At 40.9% G+C, this 15,864-nt stretch overlaps 1 protein-coding gene across 1 annotated transcript in view; it reads right to left on the bottom strand.

Annotated features, from left to right (window-relative positions):
* Window positions 1-1,000: 1,000 nt before the first annotated feature.
* ephb4a (eph receptor B4a) overlaps window positions 1,001-15,864 on the bottom strand; it is a 50,279-nt gene continuing 35,415 nt past the window's right edge. Inside the window, exons 5-17 of the mRNA XM_032576900.1 lie at window positions 14,514-14,666; window positions 11,148-11,483; window positions 10,911-11,035; window positions 9,870-10,035; window positions 9,491-9,590; window positions 7,079-7,143; window positions 6,828-6,941; window positions 6,210-6,457; window positions 5,903-6,118; window positions 5,628-5,777; window positions 4,561-4,754; window positions 2,323-2,481; window positions 1,001-2,209 (exon numbers count right to left, since the gene is read on the bottom strand). Of these exons, the coding sequence (XP_032432791.1) occupies window positions 2,101-2,209; window positions 2,323-2,481; window positions 4,561-4,754; window positions 5,628-5,777; window positions 5,903-6,118; window positions 6,210-6,457; window positions 6,828-6,941; window positions 7,079-7,143; window positions 9,491-9,590; window positions 9,870-10,035; window positions 10,911-11,035; window positions 11,148-11,483; window positions 14,514-14,666 (2,135 nt within the window). The 3' untranslated portion in view covers window positions 1,001-2,100. The remainder of the gene's footprint in view (window positions 2,210-2,322; window positions 2,482-4,560; window positions 4,755-5,627; window positions 5,778-5,902; window positions 6,119-6,209; window positions 6,458-6,827; window positions 6,942-7,078; window positions 7,144-9,490; window positions 9,591-9,869; window positions 10,036-10,910; window positions 11,036-11,147; window positions 11,484-14,513; window positions 14,667-15,864) is intronic.

Here is a 15,864-nt window from a genome sequence, read left to right as displayed (position 1 = left end):
AACAAATGCTGGTTAGCAATATTTACGCAGTCTTTGGGAAAACCAAAGGAAGGAAGGAAAAAAAAGAGAACAAAACCAAAGAAAAAACCAAGGGAACTCTTGAAATGAAGAAGGAAACAAGGTACGAGGAAGGAGGGAAGAAGGAAGAACGCAAGGAAAAATAAATAATAAACGAAGGGACACCAAGAAGTTAGGGAGGGAGGAAAATGAGGGACAGAAGGGCAAAGCGTCCTGGAAAAAATTAAAATCTAATTTCATACTTTTCTAGACTGCACAGAAACGTAAATTGCTACGTGGTTTAAAGATTAAAAATATTTTTATCAGCACTGAGGACAGAAATAACACTATACTAAAACGTGAAGTGAAATTAATTTCTAAATAAAGCGACACAGTAGTAACGATGCCTAAAGCTAACAAGAGTCGCGGTAAGAAAGCCGCCATCTTATATTTTGTTTTAGTAATTTTTATCACAAGTCCATGAAATTGATATTTTTTTAAAACGATTTTTTCTTTTATTTTCGTCAAACCTTAGGAGAGTGCTTTAACTGATTGTTCTGCACTACATTCACCATTTCGCTTTTGATGGACGGGCTGATCGCGACGTAGCTAAACGCACCTCTGGAAGTCCAGCTATCGGTTGCTATAGCGACGTTTTCTGCCTATTTCACCATCTGAACAACTTGCAGTGTTTATTATATATTGTTTATCTCTTGTCTGCCACTCTGTTGCCATTTATCATTCCTACCGGAAACCCAAAATGCTGCCAACGAAATGATTTAAGGGTAGTTGTTCGGGTATCTTACAAATTCATCAGGCGAAGTCATGCTAACTGTAACTAGCTAGCGCTCGTGAGATTAGCCGTTACCTTGACGCCTCGTTACCTGGCTACTGGTTAGCATTTAACATGGAAACCTAGTGCAGCTGTTGATTAGCTGGTTAGCTTATTTTCAAGCAGGAGTTTCAACTTCACGGTATAAAAAAAAAAACAAGACACACTGAATCCCACAGGAAAGATATCTGCTTTATAAAACAGTCATTTAAGACCACATATAGACATATAAATGGCACTGGAAGATGACGGAGAATACAGAATAAGAGTATTAAAAATGTACATTATCACTAATATCGATTAAAAACATGTTTTGAGGCCAGATAACATGGAAAATCCAATTCTACAGTGTTCTCTGGTCTCTTGAGTCCACTTGGTCCTTGTTCTGGCTTATTAGAACAAAAATGAGCTGCCAGCAGAAAACATCCAACAGAAACACAGCTCAGGATAAACGCATCAAATCGCACAAGATTACAAATCACTCTGAAATGACAAAAGTGCTGAAATGTCTCTTTTGTGCCTCATTTTTCCTCTTGTATTTTTTTGTAGCAGGCAAAGGAGGAGCCAGACTTGAGGAAGATGAGGCTTCTGATTAGGGGCATGTACAGCGTTCCTTGAAGTCTGTATTACACATCACACCTGAGTAAAGACGAGGTCGTTCTGAAATATAATGGAAGCAAACTATTCCCGTAATTAGACTGTGCAGTACTGACATGAAAGGTGATCCAGAAGGATTAATAAAAAGACAGCCAGAATCAAACAAAAAAAATTCTCATTCCTAATCATAAAAGCAAACTGGAAACAAAGGATAACTTTTAGATTAGCATTTTTTTTTTGTCTCCTTTGGTTAAAAGTGGAACCTTTTTGGGGGGGGAGGGCAACAATATAAGTAAACGACACTTTGAGAATGAAACTTTAGAAACTGTGTAAACACTGGTTTGTCACTCATCGTGGTTTGGCAGATGCACTTGGTTCTATACTTGCTAGATGTAAAAATACTGACTGCAAACTTTTAAAAATCTGACAGAGAAAGTCTAGATGACTTTACCACCTGGTTACTCCAGGTGACTGGTTCGAGTCTCACCACTCATCTTTATCTGCTATTTTTTTTCTCTTCATTTTTGTTCTTTTCCCTGGTTGTGAATACAATCTTCCTCCTTCCTCAGTTTGTGTTCAAAGTGGGTCACAGGAAAGGATCCAGAGTGCTCTAGGACACGGCAGCACACACCTGTGCGCTGTGTTCACGTCCAGGATGAAGAAGGGCAGAGCAGCTAGAATGTCACAGTCGCCGTGCTCTTGTTTTGCAAGGTCATTGTCTGAATGCTAGAGAGGATTTTCCTCTGATGTCCAGCTAAAGTCACACCCATGTGCAGCAGATCCCTGAAACAGACAGAAAAAGGAGGATGGTAAAGGCCTTTGAAGCACCTGAAAATACTTCCAATCAAAATTAAAAGCTACATTAGACGAGTCAGTTGGGAATAGAAGAAACTAACTGTGCAGTGATTTGGGCCAGCTGATCTACTGAGTTGAAGCCAGCCTGCAGGAAGCTGTCCTCATAGCGCTCCATCTTGATAGCCCTCAGCCAATCGCCGACTGAAGAACACGGCGAGAGAGCCAAAGGTGCGCGCTGGTCCAGCAGGGGGTAGGACGGCCTGTAGAGGGGGTGGAGAAAGCCGACAAACAAAAGAATGACTTACATTCACTGTCACCAAAACAGCCGCGAGGAGCTTCCACGCGTCCTGCAGCAATGTTGGGCTGGTGGGGAGAGGTATAATCTGAGGCGCGCTGACTGACGGCTACAAACAATGGGATTTGTCAGGGGTGGAGCGTCTTCAGCGGTATGTAACCAGCTGACAGGCAGAATGCGAAGGAAGGGAAATGGGCACAGCAAGTGGCTGACAGTTCACAGCAGGACTCTGAGGTGGCATCTTGGAGTGGGCAGTGGGAGGGTAATGGCTGTCCTGCTACTGTCAGGACTGTGAAATGACCCCAGAAAGAGACATTGGCAGCCCTTTCAATCAGGGAATACACATGCTGCTGACTTTATCTGTGTGTTACCGCGACAGTCAGTCAATCAGAAACAGATCAGTCCGCCTCTGCGTTGATGTCATTAAGACATACGTACTGTTATGGTTTTAAACTAGCTATTTTAGAGTGCTTAGCATGTCGAAAAGTTGAGTTTTATCCTATGTTTTACAAAGCTTTTGAGCAAAAGTTCAACAAAAATCTACTAAATGTCTTCCCAAGTTTCTTTGTGGACTTTATTGTTACTAATTTTCTGACCAGTCTTTGTGTCTGACAACAACAGCATGTAGGTAACAGTTTAATCCAAAAGATTAAAGAAGTGATATCCTATTTCTTTCCATTTTAGCTTGAGGTTTGTTGAGATTCACATTGTTGGTGCGTAAATACTTTATGTCTGTCTGTGTTAAATTACTGATTTTACAAAATGTAAACAAGACAAGTGGAAACTATGTTTTCGTCTGACAGTAAAGTGCCTCTATATTCAATTAAAAATAGATTCCTTGCCAAGTCTTTTTTCTGTAGATACAGCGCCATTCCATCTTTTGAATTTAGGAGTTTTTTATGCCTAAGTGATTCAAAGGTCAGAGTTAAGCAGAGTAGAAAACAAAAACATCAGCGAAAACAGCAGCTAAAATCCAAAGAAAAACAAAAGAAAGATGTGAAGACTACAACATATCTGGAGAATAAAGTTTAAGAAAAAAAAGGCTATTTATGAAGAAACTAGCACCATCCAAAACCAGACTGCTTTTTGATCATTCGCGTCTAAATAACGGCACATTACAGAGAACCAACATAAGAAACGGTTGCTCTTTCAAGACCTGTAATTTTTGAAGCAGGTTTAATGATTTAACCCATGAAAGAGCAAGACAATTATTTTAAAGGTCACCTATGAACTCTATTTCTAAGGCCTTGCATAATCTCTTTTTCATGACTAGCTTACCTCCATTAGCAATTTAGAACCTTCTCCATGAAAAGGACAGACTTTTATTTTGATGATCATATGTGAGCTTTTTTGAAAGGGCATTTTTACTTGACCAGATGCTTTTATTTTGAGCCGTTTATTACGATAAAGAATCATGCCCAAGGTACAGTAGTTCAATGTAACTCATGAAATATTAAAGCTTTATGTTGAAAGGCCAACATAATTCCTTAGCTTGATATGGAATCTTAATTTTTTTAATGGACAGTTAAGTTTTTTTTTGTTGCTTTTATTTGAAAAGGCCAACATAATTCCTTTTCCATGTTTGCTTTCCATTAGCAATGTGGAAAACTGCAATGACAAACAGAACCTTGGCATAAATTCAATGTTGGTGCTGTAATGTATTGTTCTGAAACACAGGGCTGCACAATGCAAAACAAGTGCGACAAAATATGCAAACGTCATCAGCGCTGGAGTTTCCAAATTTAGTCTGTCTTCATGCAGGTATCATGACAGAATTTTACAGGTTTTCTGTGGCATGAAAGACGCTTTCACCTCTTTGTGCATGAAACCAAACAGATTTGTGTCCAACAGAGGAGAGGTTGCTGCTTGACCGTAGCTGAAGCCAAAATAGTAAGGAGAGCTTTCAGCGTAGTTTTCTCCAAACCATGTGGACAAGCCACAGACAAAAACAGTGACTCATCATCACATCTACAACAAAAGTCTTAGATCACCGAACGACGGAAAAAATGCAACATTTTCTACAGCTGCGTGTTTTCACTCTTACCCTCCTGCTTCTTGAGCGACTATTTTCAGCGAGGCCGGGTTGCGGATGAGTTTGTCCAGAGCGCTGACGAGGTCCGCGAAGCGGGGACGTGCGGAGCGGTCCTTCTGCCAGCAGTCCAGCATGAGCTGGTGCAGGTGGGAGGGGCAGTCGGGCGGCGGGGGCAGCCGGTAGTCTTGCTCGATGGCATTGATTACCTGACAATGGGAGACAAACAGCTGCTGTTCAAACAAAGTGTTTCGACTAAATGATGTTTGCATCGATTCGGAGATGCAAGGAGTTTAGTGAGGGCGCAAACACGGCGTATATAATTAGCAACATGATGACTAGAATTCAGTTTTTAATACCCAAGTAGTGACGTAAGTAATTTGCACAGATTCAGAAACTGATTATTACAACTGGCTCGATGTAGCGATAAATAGATTTTATCGATTAATTAAATTTTGGGGTTTCGGAGATTAAATATTTGGAATAAATGGGTTTTTTTTGTCACCAGTTTTCTCTTTGGGTGTCCTTAGCTCACAGTGATGTCAGCACACTGTGAGGCGCCATCTTGTTTAACAAGCTTCTGTTTACTTGGACTTTGATTTTTTTACTGTTTTAAATTACAAGAATAAAGTCGTAATATTAGGACACAACACATCAGCATCAAATTATTATAAGTAGACTTTGTCCAAACAAATTTTGAAGAAAAAAACAAACCTGCCGACTGAGATGCACACTTTAGATCCTGATAGCTAAGTTATTTTCCCATTAAAACGACTTTTTTCTCATAATTTTAAGTTATTTCTGGTAGAATTGCATCCTATTTGCTAATATTTTGACTATTTTTGTAATTAAGCAGAAATTCTCATATACTCCATCGTTCAACTACAGAAGGGATGATTCGAACAAAAGCCACTTTTTTGAAAAATATTTCTGTAATTTCTTTTTAATAACAGAAAGTAAGCAAAAAAAACCTCCAAAAAAAATCGGAAATCAGATCCGATATAAAAAACAAAATCTGAGATTTTATTTTCAGGGCAAATCACCCAGCTGCAGCAACATGTGGGTTTTTTGCTGAAACTTACATCCTGGTTACTCATGTCCCAGTACGGTCTCTCTCCAAAAGACATGACCTCCCACATAACAATGCCGTAGCTCCACACGTCTGAGGCAGAGGTAAACTTTCTGAAGGCTATCGCCTCGGGTGCTGTCCAGCGGATGGGAATCTTGCCTCCCTGCATTTAAAAAAAAAGAAAAAGCAAACAATTAAGTCTAAAAATCGTCACGTACATACACCGAGACTTTCCCCGGCAAACAGAACTGTGAGTAAAAAGTAAATCAGTCCTGGCTGCTGCCTCACCAGAGAGCTGGTGTAAGTCGGGTCGGAGGAGTTCTCCTGCAGGAAGCGTGACAAGCCAAAGTCGGACACCTTGCACACCAGGTTGCTGTTGATCAGGATGTTGCGGGCAGCCAAGTCTCTGTGGACGTAGCTCATCTCTGCCAGGTACTTCATGCCCGAGGCGATGCCGCGCAGCATCCCCACTAGCTGGATGGGAGTGAACTGGCTGTCGTTGAGCTGCGGGGGAGGACAGAGACGCTTTAGACGTGACGCTGTGTGGACGTGTCGGCCCGGGAGACGGCGTGACAGCGCCTGTTGTCACACTGACCCGCAGGAAGGAGTCCAGCGCGCCGTTCTCCATGAACTCGGTGAGGATCATCACTGGACAGCTGGCTGTTATGATGCCCTCCAGGTGGATGATGTTGGGGTGCTGGAACTGCCCCATGATGGACGCCTCGGACAGGAAGTCCCTCCTCTGCTTCTCGGTGTAGCCGCCTTTGAGGGTCTTGATCGCCACGTAGTTTTCTTTCTTCCCTGGGATTTTCAGCCGTCCTCGACACACCTCCCCGAACTCGCCTGCAGACACATAAACACCCATTAGAGCGGCTGTTTTCCACATTATGAGTATCAGCGCATTATCTAGCCAATGTAAAGCTCGCTCGCAGCAAGTGGTGTCCTTTTGTTAAAATGAGGGCCAATAATGTTGGCCACATATTTATCAGTTAATTGCTTTATTGGTGCAACTATATTGAATTTGGTCTTTAAAATAAGAAGCCCAGACAATGCCTATGAATCAATTTTAAAGGCTAAATTAGATAAAGACTAACAATATTCTTTTTAAAGTGGACGATCAGGCAAAAGGAAAGCCACAAACCAAATGAATTCACAGAAAGGTAACCAGGTTTACACATGTAGTAATAGTGGGAAAAGCCTGAGTGGAGCGTACCGGCGCCGATAACCTCCTCTATCTTGACAAAGGAAACATCGATTTCCTTGGCAAACTCTCGCACCGCCTCATTAGGGTCCTCGTAGGTGAAAGGGTCGATGTAAACCTTGACCCCTGCAAGAAACGGACAAACAGAGTCGTGGGAAAGGAAAGAAAAGAAATGTTCAAGAACTATGAGCAGCATTAGGAATGGTTTCTGTGACGTGAACAGGTTATAAATCAGCCGAGGTCCGGCGTCCGTAATGGCTTACCTTGGCCAATGAGGTACTGGCTGTTTTTGTCGCTCAGCTCGGGATCTTTAACTCGGCTGTGTCGGCTGCAGCGGGAAACAGAGAAGCATAAATGTAACAAGATTATGGCACAAGCATAGTTTCCCAAAGAATAAATAAGTATTTCAAGTTTTTTTAAAGACTTTTTCAAGCTACTGTTGTTAGGATTATTTCAGTAGATGCTAACGGATCAAAAATGGAAATAAGAACACCAAAGTTAACAGCAAAAGCTCCTTAAAAAAGTCAAACTTTTCACACTTTGTTTTACAACCACAACTCACAGTATTTTATTGGGATTTTGTGTGTACAAAGAAGTGAATAATATGAGAAAAATTATATATATATTTTTTAATGTTTCATAAAAATAAAAATCTGAAATGTGTGGCCCACATTTGTAGTCAGTATCCACTATTTCTGCATATGTAGAGATTGAAATTTCTCCCCGTTATTCTTTGCAAAATATCTCAAGACCAATTGGACTGGATGGAGATCTGGGAACGTCATTTTAAAAAAAGAAATCTTCTCTTTGAAGAGTAAACAAAACCCACATTATGATGCTGCCATCGCCGTGTTTCAGGATGCTGAGTGCAGGCTAACTCATCATCTACATTAGAGATTGGCCAGTTTAATTTTGGTTTCATCTGACCGCAGCACCTTTTCAGTCCATTAGCCGTCAGCACAAAAACATTTACATGAATTTCAGTGGGTCCATGAGGACACCGATTGTCTAAGCGCTTTTAAACATGATTGTTGTGTCAAATACCCCACTTCTGGCAGACTTCTAGCAGTATGCTTTATGGCAACTAGGAGATGACTATCTGCAGATTCTCCTATCTGAGCCGAGGATCACTGCAGCTCTGCCGTGGGACTTTGATGTTTGGGAGATTGTTTTATAATTATAATAAACTTTCCCCCTGAACTGTCTGATCTGTTCGTTCATCTTCATGACTTTGATATTTACATAAAGAATAAATTACACAAAGATGGACTTCATGTTGTAAATAGGAACTTTCAGAATGCACTGGGTTTCATTTTTCAAAAAAAAAGAAAAGTTTTACTTACATAATTCATTGTATTTGTTGTTTTATTTATTTATTTTGGATATTTAAAATGTTTCCCAGTTCAGTGTTAAATGTTTATTAGAATTTAAAGTTTAGAGATCTTTGAGAAAGTGTTCTTGCATTATAATGCCACTGCATTACTTGAAAATGGCCTCAGAACAACGATGTTGTTGTTTATTGTGATAACGTCTGGGACAATTCAACATGCAGGAAAATTTGGATGACCTAATCATTACAAATTCATGTCACATCTTTTTATCTGTATACATTTTTTGTATCTTTTTCCTTATATTTAACAATTACATGCCACTTTAGTTTGGTCTATCACATAAAATCTTGATGAAACAGTTTCTTTGATTGTGATAAAACATATACTCTTCAACAAGAACAGTGTAAAAAAAAAAAGAAAACACGTCCCTCCAGGTAAAATGCGCTCTGTTTACAAAAAACCACCTCCATCAATTATACTTTGTGTATTCTTTGATACAACAACTGGCCCGGTTTGAAAGGCCTTCGCCTGGCCTCAACAATCCTCGGAAACCTTAAAGGCACAATACAAGATGACTTGTTGTCCGAGCCGACCCCTATGGTCCCGCTCTTTGACACAAGCGGCTCCATTAGGATTCCGGCGGCGCGGACTCATCCCTACAAGACCGTAACGAGCCTGTGGCTCCTGGATCACCGCCTTCCACCGCTCCTGTCTCTCTCTTTCCCACTTCAAAAGCCTAAAATAGCAGTAAAGCACCACCCTCAGTTTGAGGCAGATCTGGGCCTCAGTAGCTGCTTTGGGGGGGTGTATGTGTGTGTGTGTGAATGTGCCACAAGGTCACAGCTATTGTTCTCCTGTCCTGTGGAAACAGGGCTGGGACGACTGCATCCTGTCTTTCCCTGCCCTCTACCTCTACCGTCGTCTCTATCCCTTAACCAGATCTATGCACTTTCTCTCTTGCTCCCCCTCCATGGTGGCATCCAACACTATTTACTCAAACAATGAAGCCTCAGGAAAACGTTCTAATGAGCAGGATAGCTTTTAGCTGCGTAAGCGAAAGAAATCACAAACGCTGCTTTGTGTCTGAACTGTTTCACAGACGTAGAAAAAAGAAGAAAAAAAAAAGTGAGGATAGCACAGAGCAAATCTATCGCTGATAAGATACAATAGGTATAAACAAAAGAACAAAGTGGTGCCAAACTGTAAAATGGGGGTCACGGTTGTTTTAGGTTTTCGATTTCCCCAGCGCTTTTCTTTCACATTTCCTGTTGTTTTAGCAGGGTTTTTTTCCCATGCAAATTTGTCTTCTTCTCAGCCTCTTTTCCTTTGTCCCCTTGTTCTCACCGTAGGCAGAAGACGGCTAAGACGACAAAAATGACTAGCAGCAGCATCCCGACTGCGATAAGGATGCCAGGCACCAAGAACTGGGAGGCAGAGTCATATCCTGAAGGTGGGGAAAAAAAAAGAAGAAAGAAAAAAGAGACATTTACTCAGAAAGTTATGGGTGCAAAAGCCAAACCACAGAGTTTACCCCGATGTAGCAAATGGGACATTACAAGAATCTGCGTTAATAACAAGGACACTATCTCACAGGCGATGAATGCATAGCAAACACAGTCCAGGGATTGAGAATGCTGATAAGAAGAAAAAAAAAATCTCAGTGGAAATGGAAAAAAAAGAAGTGAGAGTTTTTTTTTTGCAAGAGCAAACAAGAACATTTTACCATCAGGCAGGGTGCGGAAGACGATTGCAGGACTGAAGCTGCCGTATCCAGCCTGGGTGCGCGCCCGAACCTGCACTTCATACTGAGTGGCCCTGCGGAGGTCTGTTAGCACAGCCTGGTTTCTCTTCGTCTCCGTGTATGAGCACGGATTTTCACTGCGTCTCTCCTGCCAAAGAAAACCAAAGTAAGCTGGATGAGAACAAAGTATGAATATGGAGTAAAACGTGAAAAAAGAAATAGCTGGGTCAAGCCAAGAAGACTTCTAAAGAAGCAAACCGTTGGCATCTTAATATGTTTAATGAAACTGGCCTGAAGTAACCCTGGATTTTCTTACTATCCAAAGATGACACATCAAAATAGTCTTAACCTGGGGATGTTAAATAGGTTGAGGTTTTGATCTCAGCTGCAGTTCTGTCCAGGTTGTAACTGAAAGGTTTCTGTCCTTTTTGTCACACAGGAACTCTATCTTCTAGCAGTATTCTTTATTACTTGTTTAGGTTTGGGGTTCAATTTCTTTACGTTAAGGGTTTGAGGTTTGCAGGGGGCCATTGATGGAGGATTAGTAGCTGGGGAGAGCCTCAGGGATTTGTTTTAGGCCTCATATTGTTTGAATTGTTTTCACTGGGATCAACCAATCAGAAGACACCTCCCATTGCTTCACTGGGAATCTTTTTGCCCATTTAGTTCAGTTTCTAAAATAACATCAGGAAATCATCAGATAAGATTCTTGTAGAATATTGCAATGATGATAACCAGACTTTCCTAATTTTTCCTTTCTTTGTCATAATCATCAACGTGCCACCGTTATAATGTTCAAGTTTTCTTTAAATCTGTCTGTACAGAACTTTGGAGCATCTAAGCTTGGTTTTAATGAAACCAACAAGCTTCATTAACAATTTAAAACTTCCTGGTTAATCTTATGACCCAGCAGATCAGGACCCAGATTAAGTTTATTAAAAGAGCTGTAGAAGAGTCTAACCATGAGCAAACTAGATAAATGACTGAACCTGAATGGCCACTCGCTGGTTAGGCGGCGTTTACCTTCTCGCAGTAGCGCAGCTGATACATCAGCACGTTGTAGTGCGGCTGATCTGGGACCGACCACTGCAGAGTCAGGCTGCTCTCTGTGGAGTCACTCTTCCGAATCGCAGACACAAGTGATGGCACTGCACAGATAGCAGCAGGATTATAGATATCGACCGAAATACAGACTATTTAAACTCTTCTCTCTCTCTTTTTTTTTTTTTTTTTTTTTACTTCAGTGCTTTTGTCTCTCACCTTCATGGTTGGTGGTGATATTGATGCTTTCGCCAGCAGGCTCCTTGGTGCTGAGCGGAGACACCCCGTTGAGCGCCAGGACGGTGAAGGTGTACGTTGTGTGAGGCAGCAGACCCCACACCTCCACCCTGCGACCCTGCAGGCCTTCGTGAGCCGGACGGTAGCTGACGTTGTCTCCGCAGGGGAGACAGGTTCCCCTGGGTGACCTGCATACAGAGCACCTGATGGAGTAGCTCAGGTCCTCTCTGTAGCCTCTATCCAGAGGCTCGTTCCACTCCAGCGTGAGCGTGGTGTCGTTGATCTGGGGGATGACGCTGCGAGGAGCCGATGGAGGCTCTGCAGGAGCAAAGATATATAGAAGTGAGCAATTTTGCTAATTGGCTTTATTGTGAGATAGGATTGACTAATTTTTCTAAAGTCGGAGTTCTATATTTACCACATTGAGAAGAAAAAAGGCCAATTTATTCCTTTTTGACAATATTTCTAATGTCATAATTGATCACTTATTTATATCACATTGCAAAACGTATTCATACCTTTTAAACTTTTTCACATTTTGTCATGACACAACCACAGACTTCAGTTCATGTTATGGGAATTTTATGTGACAGACAAACTCAGAGTTGTGCATGATTGAAGCAGAAGGAAATATCTTAATATTAAAAACAAAAATGTCTGGTCTGCATTTGGATTCAGCCCTCTGAGTCGATACTTTGTAGAAGCAATGTATGCTGCCATTATAACCGTTTACTGTAGGTTAGGTGAATGATCATGTCCTGGTAGGTTTTCTATTTCAAACAGTGAGTTTCTAGGGTCTTGAGATGTCGTTTTGATTTAAACATAATTTTATCTCTGACCTGTCTGCTTGGTTTCTTCGTCCTTATGCTGTTTGTTTACTAATATTGTCTGACAAACCTTCACAGAACAGCTGAATTTATACTGAGATTAAATCAGTCGATTGGACTCTGAAGTTAGTTGGTTGCATTGTATTTTATTCGGAAACTATGCAAACCGTGTACCATTTCCTTCCACTTCATATTTAAGCACGACTTTGTGCTGAAATACAGAAAATTTCTGGCTGTAATATTTCAAAATGTGGAAACGTTTAAAGGATATGAACACTTTTGGATGCCACTGTTCTCCATCCTATAAAAATGAAGCATTGTGACTGTTCATTTGGCTCTCAATAACAAATCTTTGCAAAACACAAGTACTTATTCTGCATACTGCATTGTTTTACAAAAAGGTCAAAATCATATTTAATTTTTAAGTGCCACTGAATGCCATTGAAACAACAGGAGTGCACTCATGTACTCTGCTCACATCTTTCTCGTGACCCACACAGGGGTCACGAGAATTTTTTTTTTTTACATTTTATTGCATTAAAAACTGGCAACATTTTCATTCAGTCACGAAGCAGAACAATATTCTTGCAGTGACTTTGCATCACAGCGGGAGCGTGTTCTGCAGAACTCAACTGGTGCAATTAGGTTCATCTAAGGCGCGGCGATAATGATCGCCGTCTGAAAATTGTAAGGAGATAGCTACTGCCTCAAGCCAAGCATAACTAAACAGAGAGACCACTCAGGCTCTGTGAATCAGTATCACTTCCTGCCAAAGAGACAGAGCTTTGTCACTGAGTCTGCGGGTGATTTCAGTGCTAATAGTGCTCTTCATTAAAAACCAAAGTGGGACAACATCACACCCAATAAGGGATTGTAGGGACTTGGAATACATTCGATTGACACATTTCTTCATATTTGGCAGTTGTTTTAAAGAAAGACTGTAAAACAAAACTTAACATTTGTCAACCAAACAATCAGACAAGGATAATCTGAGGACATAACCAATGCATTTTTAACTGATAATTTGAAATAATGAGGGAATAAAGATGTTCGACCAACTAAGCCCAATGAGGAAAACGTAATTCCCTTCATTTTGTTAAATGGTCGATTATCCGTGATTACCTTCAATTTTTGGTTACATTTTTATAAGTTAAACTCAGGTCTGATCACTGTCGGAGGTTTAGAACAGAGAAATCATTAAAATAAAACCTTGGTTGAAACAGGAAGTAGATTAAAAGATGTCAAAAACCAAAACATCAGACCCTGGCCTAAGAAATTCAGTAACAAAAGAAAAACTACATCATTAAATATTTACCGATCTGGGAAAAAAAAGTTAAAAATATTTTTTTCTAATGCTTTGGGATTGCAGTGGACCACAGTAAGAGTCATTATACACATATGGAGAAAACATGGATCAGGGAGGAAAAACCAATCTGCTACTGATCCAGGATGAACCCAGTACGGCGCCTAAAGCTCTGAAGAACTCTCTTACCTTGGTTAAGGTAAACACAATAAAGGCATCAAAGGCAGAGTCAGATGGTAAATATCACTGCCGGCCAAAAAAAAGAAGAGAGAAAAACATCTTGATGATATCCAAAAAAAATATTCTGGAAATGATGAACAGAAGTATAAGCATCATAAAAGGTTTACTTGCTGCCACAACCAGTAGTCAGGGTTACGGGACAGTTCCTCTTTCCCATAGGACCAGATTGGTTCGTATGGCTTTTTCTCCCATTTGAAAACTGTAATTTGTATTTACTCAGCTTACCATAATAAAATCTGATGGTATGAAACGCTTTAGGGTAATGAAGCAAAAATAGAAAAAATCTGTAAAGGAAGAGGAGGCAAATACTTTTCTACAGCGCTGCATTTTCAGCGGGATAAAACGGCTGGCTAGGAATTTAGCATACAAATTAAAAAATATGTAATAAAGATTTGCAGGCAATCAAGTGCAAAAAATAGAATATATTATAAACAGCTAAATGAAATGATAAATAAGTGAGATAAGGGCTTTTGTAATTAAGTTTATCGCTGCTGGTATAAAATTTAGTGTGTATTTATTTGGTGGGAATTTACTTCACACCTGCAGAAAACAGAGCAAGTCAAAAACGTGACGGTCATTTCTCTCCCACATCCTCTTCATGGTCATCTCCACACAGTGCACCTAATTACTAAAAGTGCTTCCCATTCACACATCCAAAACCTGTCTGAATTGAAATTCCTGAATCGACACGGAGGTGTCACTTCAGACTATCAGTACCTCACTTAAGCAGAAAAACCCCAACCCCCAGCCGCCTGTCACAAAAGACATGCATCTCAAAGCCCACTGAGAAGCTTAGGGAAGGCTGGCTGAAGAAAACCAGAGAAAAGAGGGAAATAACACCCAGAGGTGTCAAAAAAAAAACTAAACAAAGTGAGGACTGGCAGGGGAAGTTAAACGGCGAGAACAAGGGTGTAGATGACGCGGTTGCTTAGCACCGACACTACAGAGTGGATTAATGACTGATTAATGTGGACTTACTGGAGCAAGGGCTTTCTGCAGGGTCGGACTCCGCACGTAGGTATCCGGAGCGACACGCACACGTCGCCGACCCCCTGATGGGGGCCTGGCTGTATTCTGGACAGTCTCTGCAGCGTCCCTCTGTGCCCGACTTGAACTGACCCACGGGACAGGCTGAAGATGACAGAGTGGGAGATTAAATGAGAAGAGATTATAAATTTTTTCTCCACCAACTTCAGACATGACTTTCATCGTCAAAGTGCATTATGCAAAATTGTCACATTCACCGTGTCCTCGACGGACCTCGGTCAAACTCAATTTGCCAACACATCCGTTATTTTCTTTCCCTCCCACTGTACTCACGGTGGCAGATGGTTTCAGATTGATAGACAATTGTGTAATGAGAGTCATAAATTGAGACAATCACTGTAATGAGGCTGATGCTAATAGTCAATTTATTGCAAATAACCTGTCTGTCTCTGACATCTGCCTATCACCGGGTTTACCTGGTCTGTGTTCTAATAATGACACCACATATTTTTAGAGTCTTTGTGAGAGCAAAAGAAAAAAAAAGAAAACATCTGTGTTTACTGATTCACATATTGTTGAGTCTGTTTTTTTTTTTTTTACATAAATAAACTATTCTGTGCTCCTAAAAAAAACAACACAGAACTGAGCCAAATCTATTGTGTCAAAGAAACTGAATCTAAGATTAGAGGAGGTGCCTGCTCTCGCCGTTTATCCAAGTGGATTTTTCAACAGTGAATGCGTGGAGGGAGGGATGGATACATGCAGCATCTTACCTTTATAAATCTATTACATAAGACAATAAGAAAAATAAGATTTCCTTTTCTGTTCCTTTCAAAACCATGCAGAAAAATTGTGATGATCATCAACAGTTGATGCAGGAGTTTGAACCCCTGCCGCAGACAGCGAGCTAGCGGCGCCTCGGCCGGCATGTGAATGTCAGCTGTCACCGTGACGCCACACACAGTCACTGTGTTTACACTCAAGAGTGGCAGCTCAAGTACAGAAGATTTAAAACAATAAACGTTCACACCAATTATGACATTGTTTCCGATGAGAAGTGACGTGACTCCCGGGGGTCGACGGGCCTCTGACTGACATTGTGCCGCAGGAACTTTCCCACATGTGAGAACAATTTTTTAAGTGTGAGAATGCCGCGACTCAAGAGATGCATGCAGTGTTTAACGTATTCAATTAAAACTGTTCTAACACCAGTGTGCAGCCGAAAGTCCTAGGAAAAGAAATTAGTTGACTGACATTGTTTAGAAGAGACTAACTTTAGCTACGTAAGTTTATTGATTGAATGTATGTGTCAAGTTAGCTGAGAAAGTTCACTCCTTGCAGG

Source organism: Xiphophorus hellerii, chromosome 11 (genome assembly GCF_003331165.1).
Source record: "Xiphophorus hellerii strain 12219 chromosome 11, Xiphophorus_hellerii-4.1, whole genome shotgun sequence".
Classification (NCBI taxonomy): Eukaryota; Metazoa; Chordata; class Actinopteri; order Cyprinodontiformes; family Poeciliidae; genus Xiphophorus; species Xiphophorus hellerii.
The sequence above is the reverse complement of the archived record's forward strand: the minus strand, read 5'-3'. Positions and strand labels throughout refer to the sequence as shown.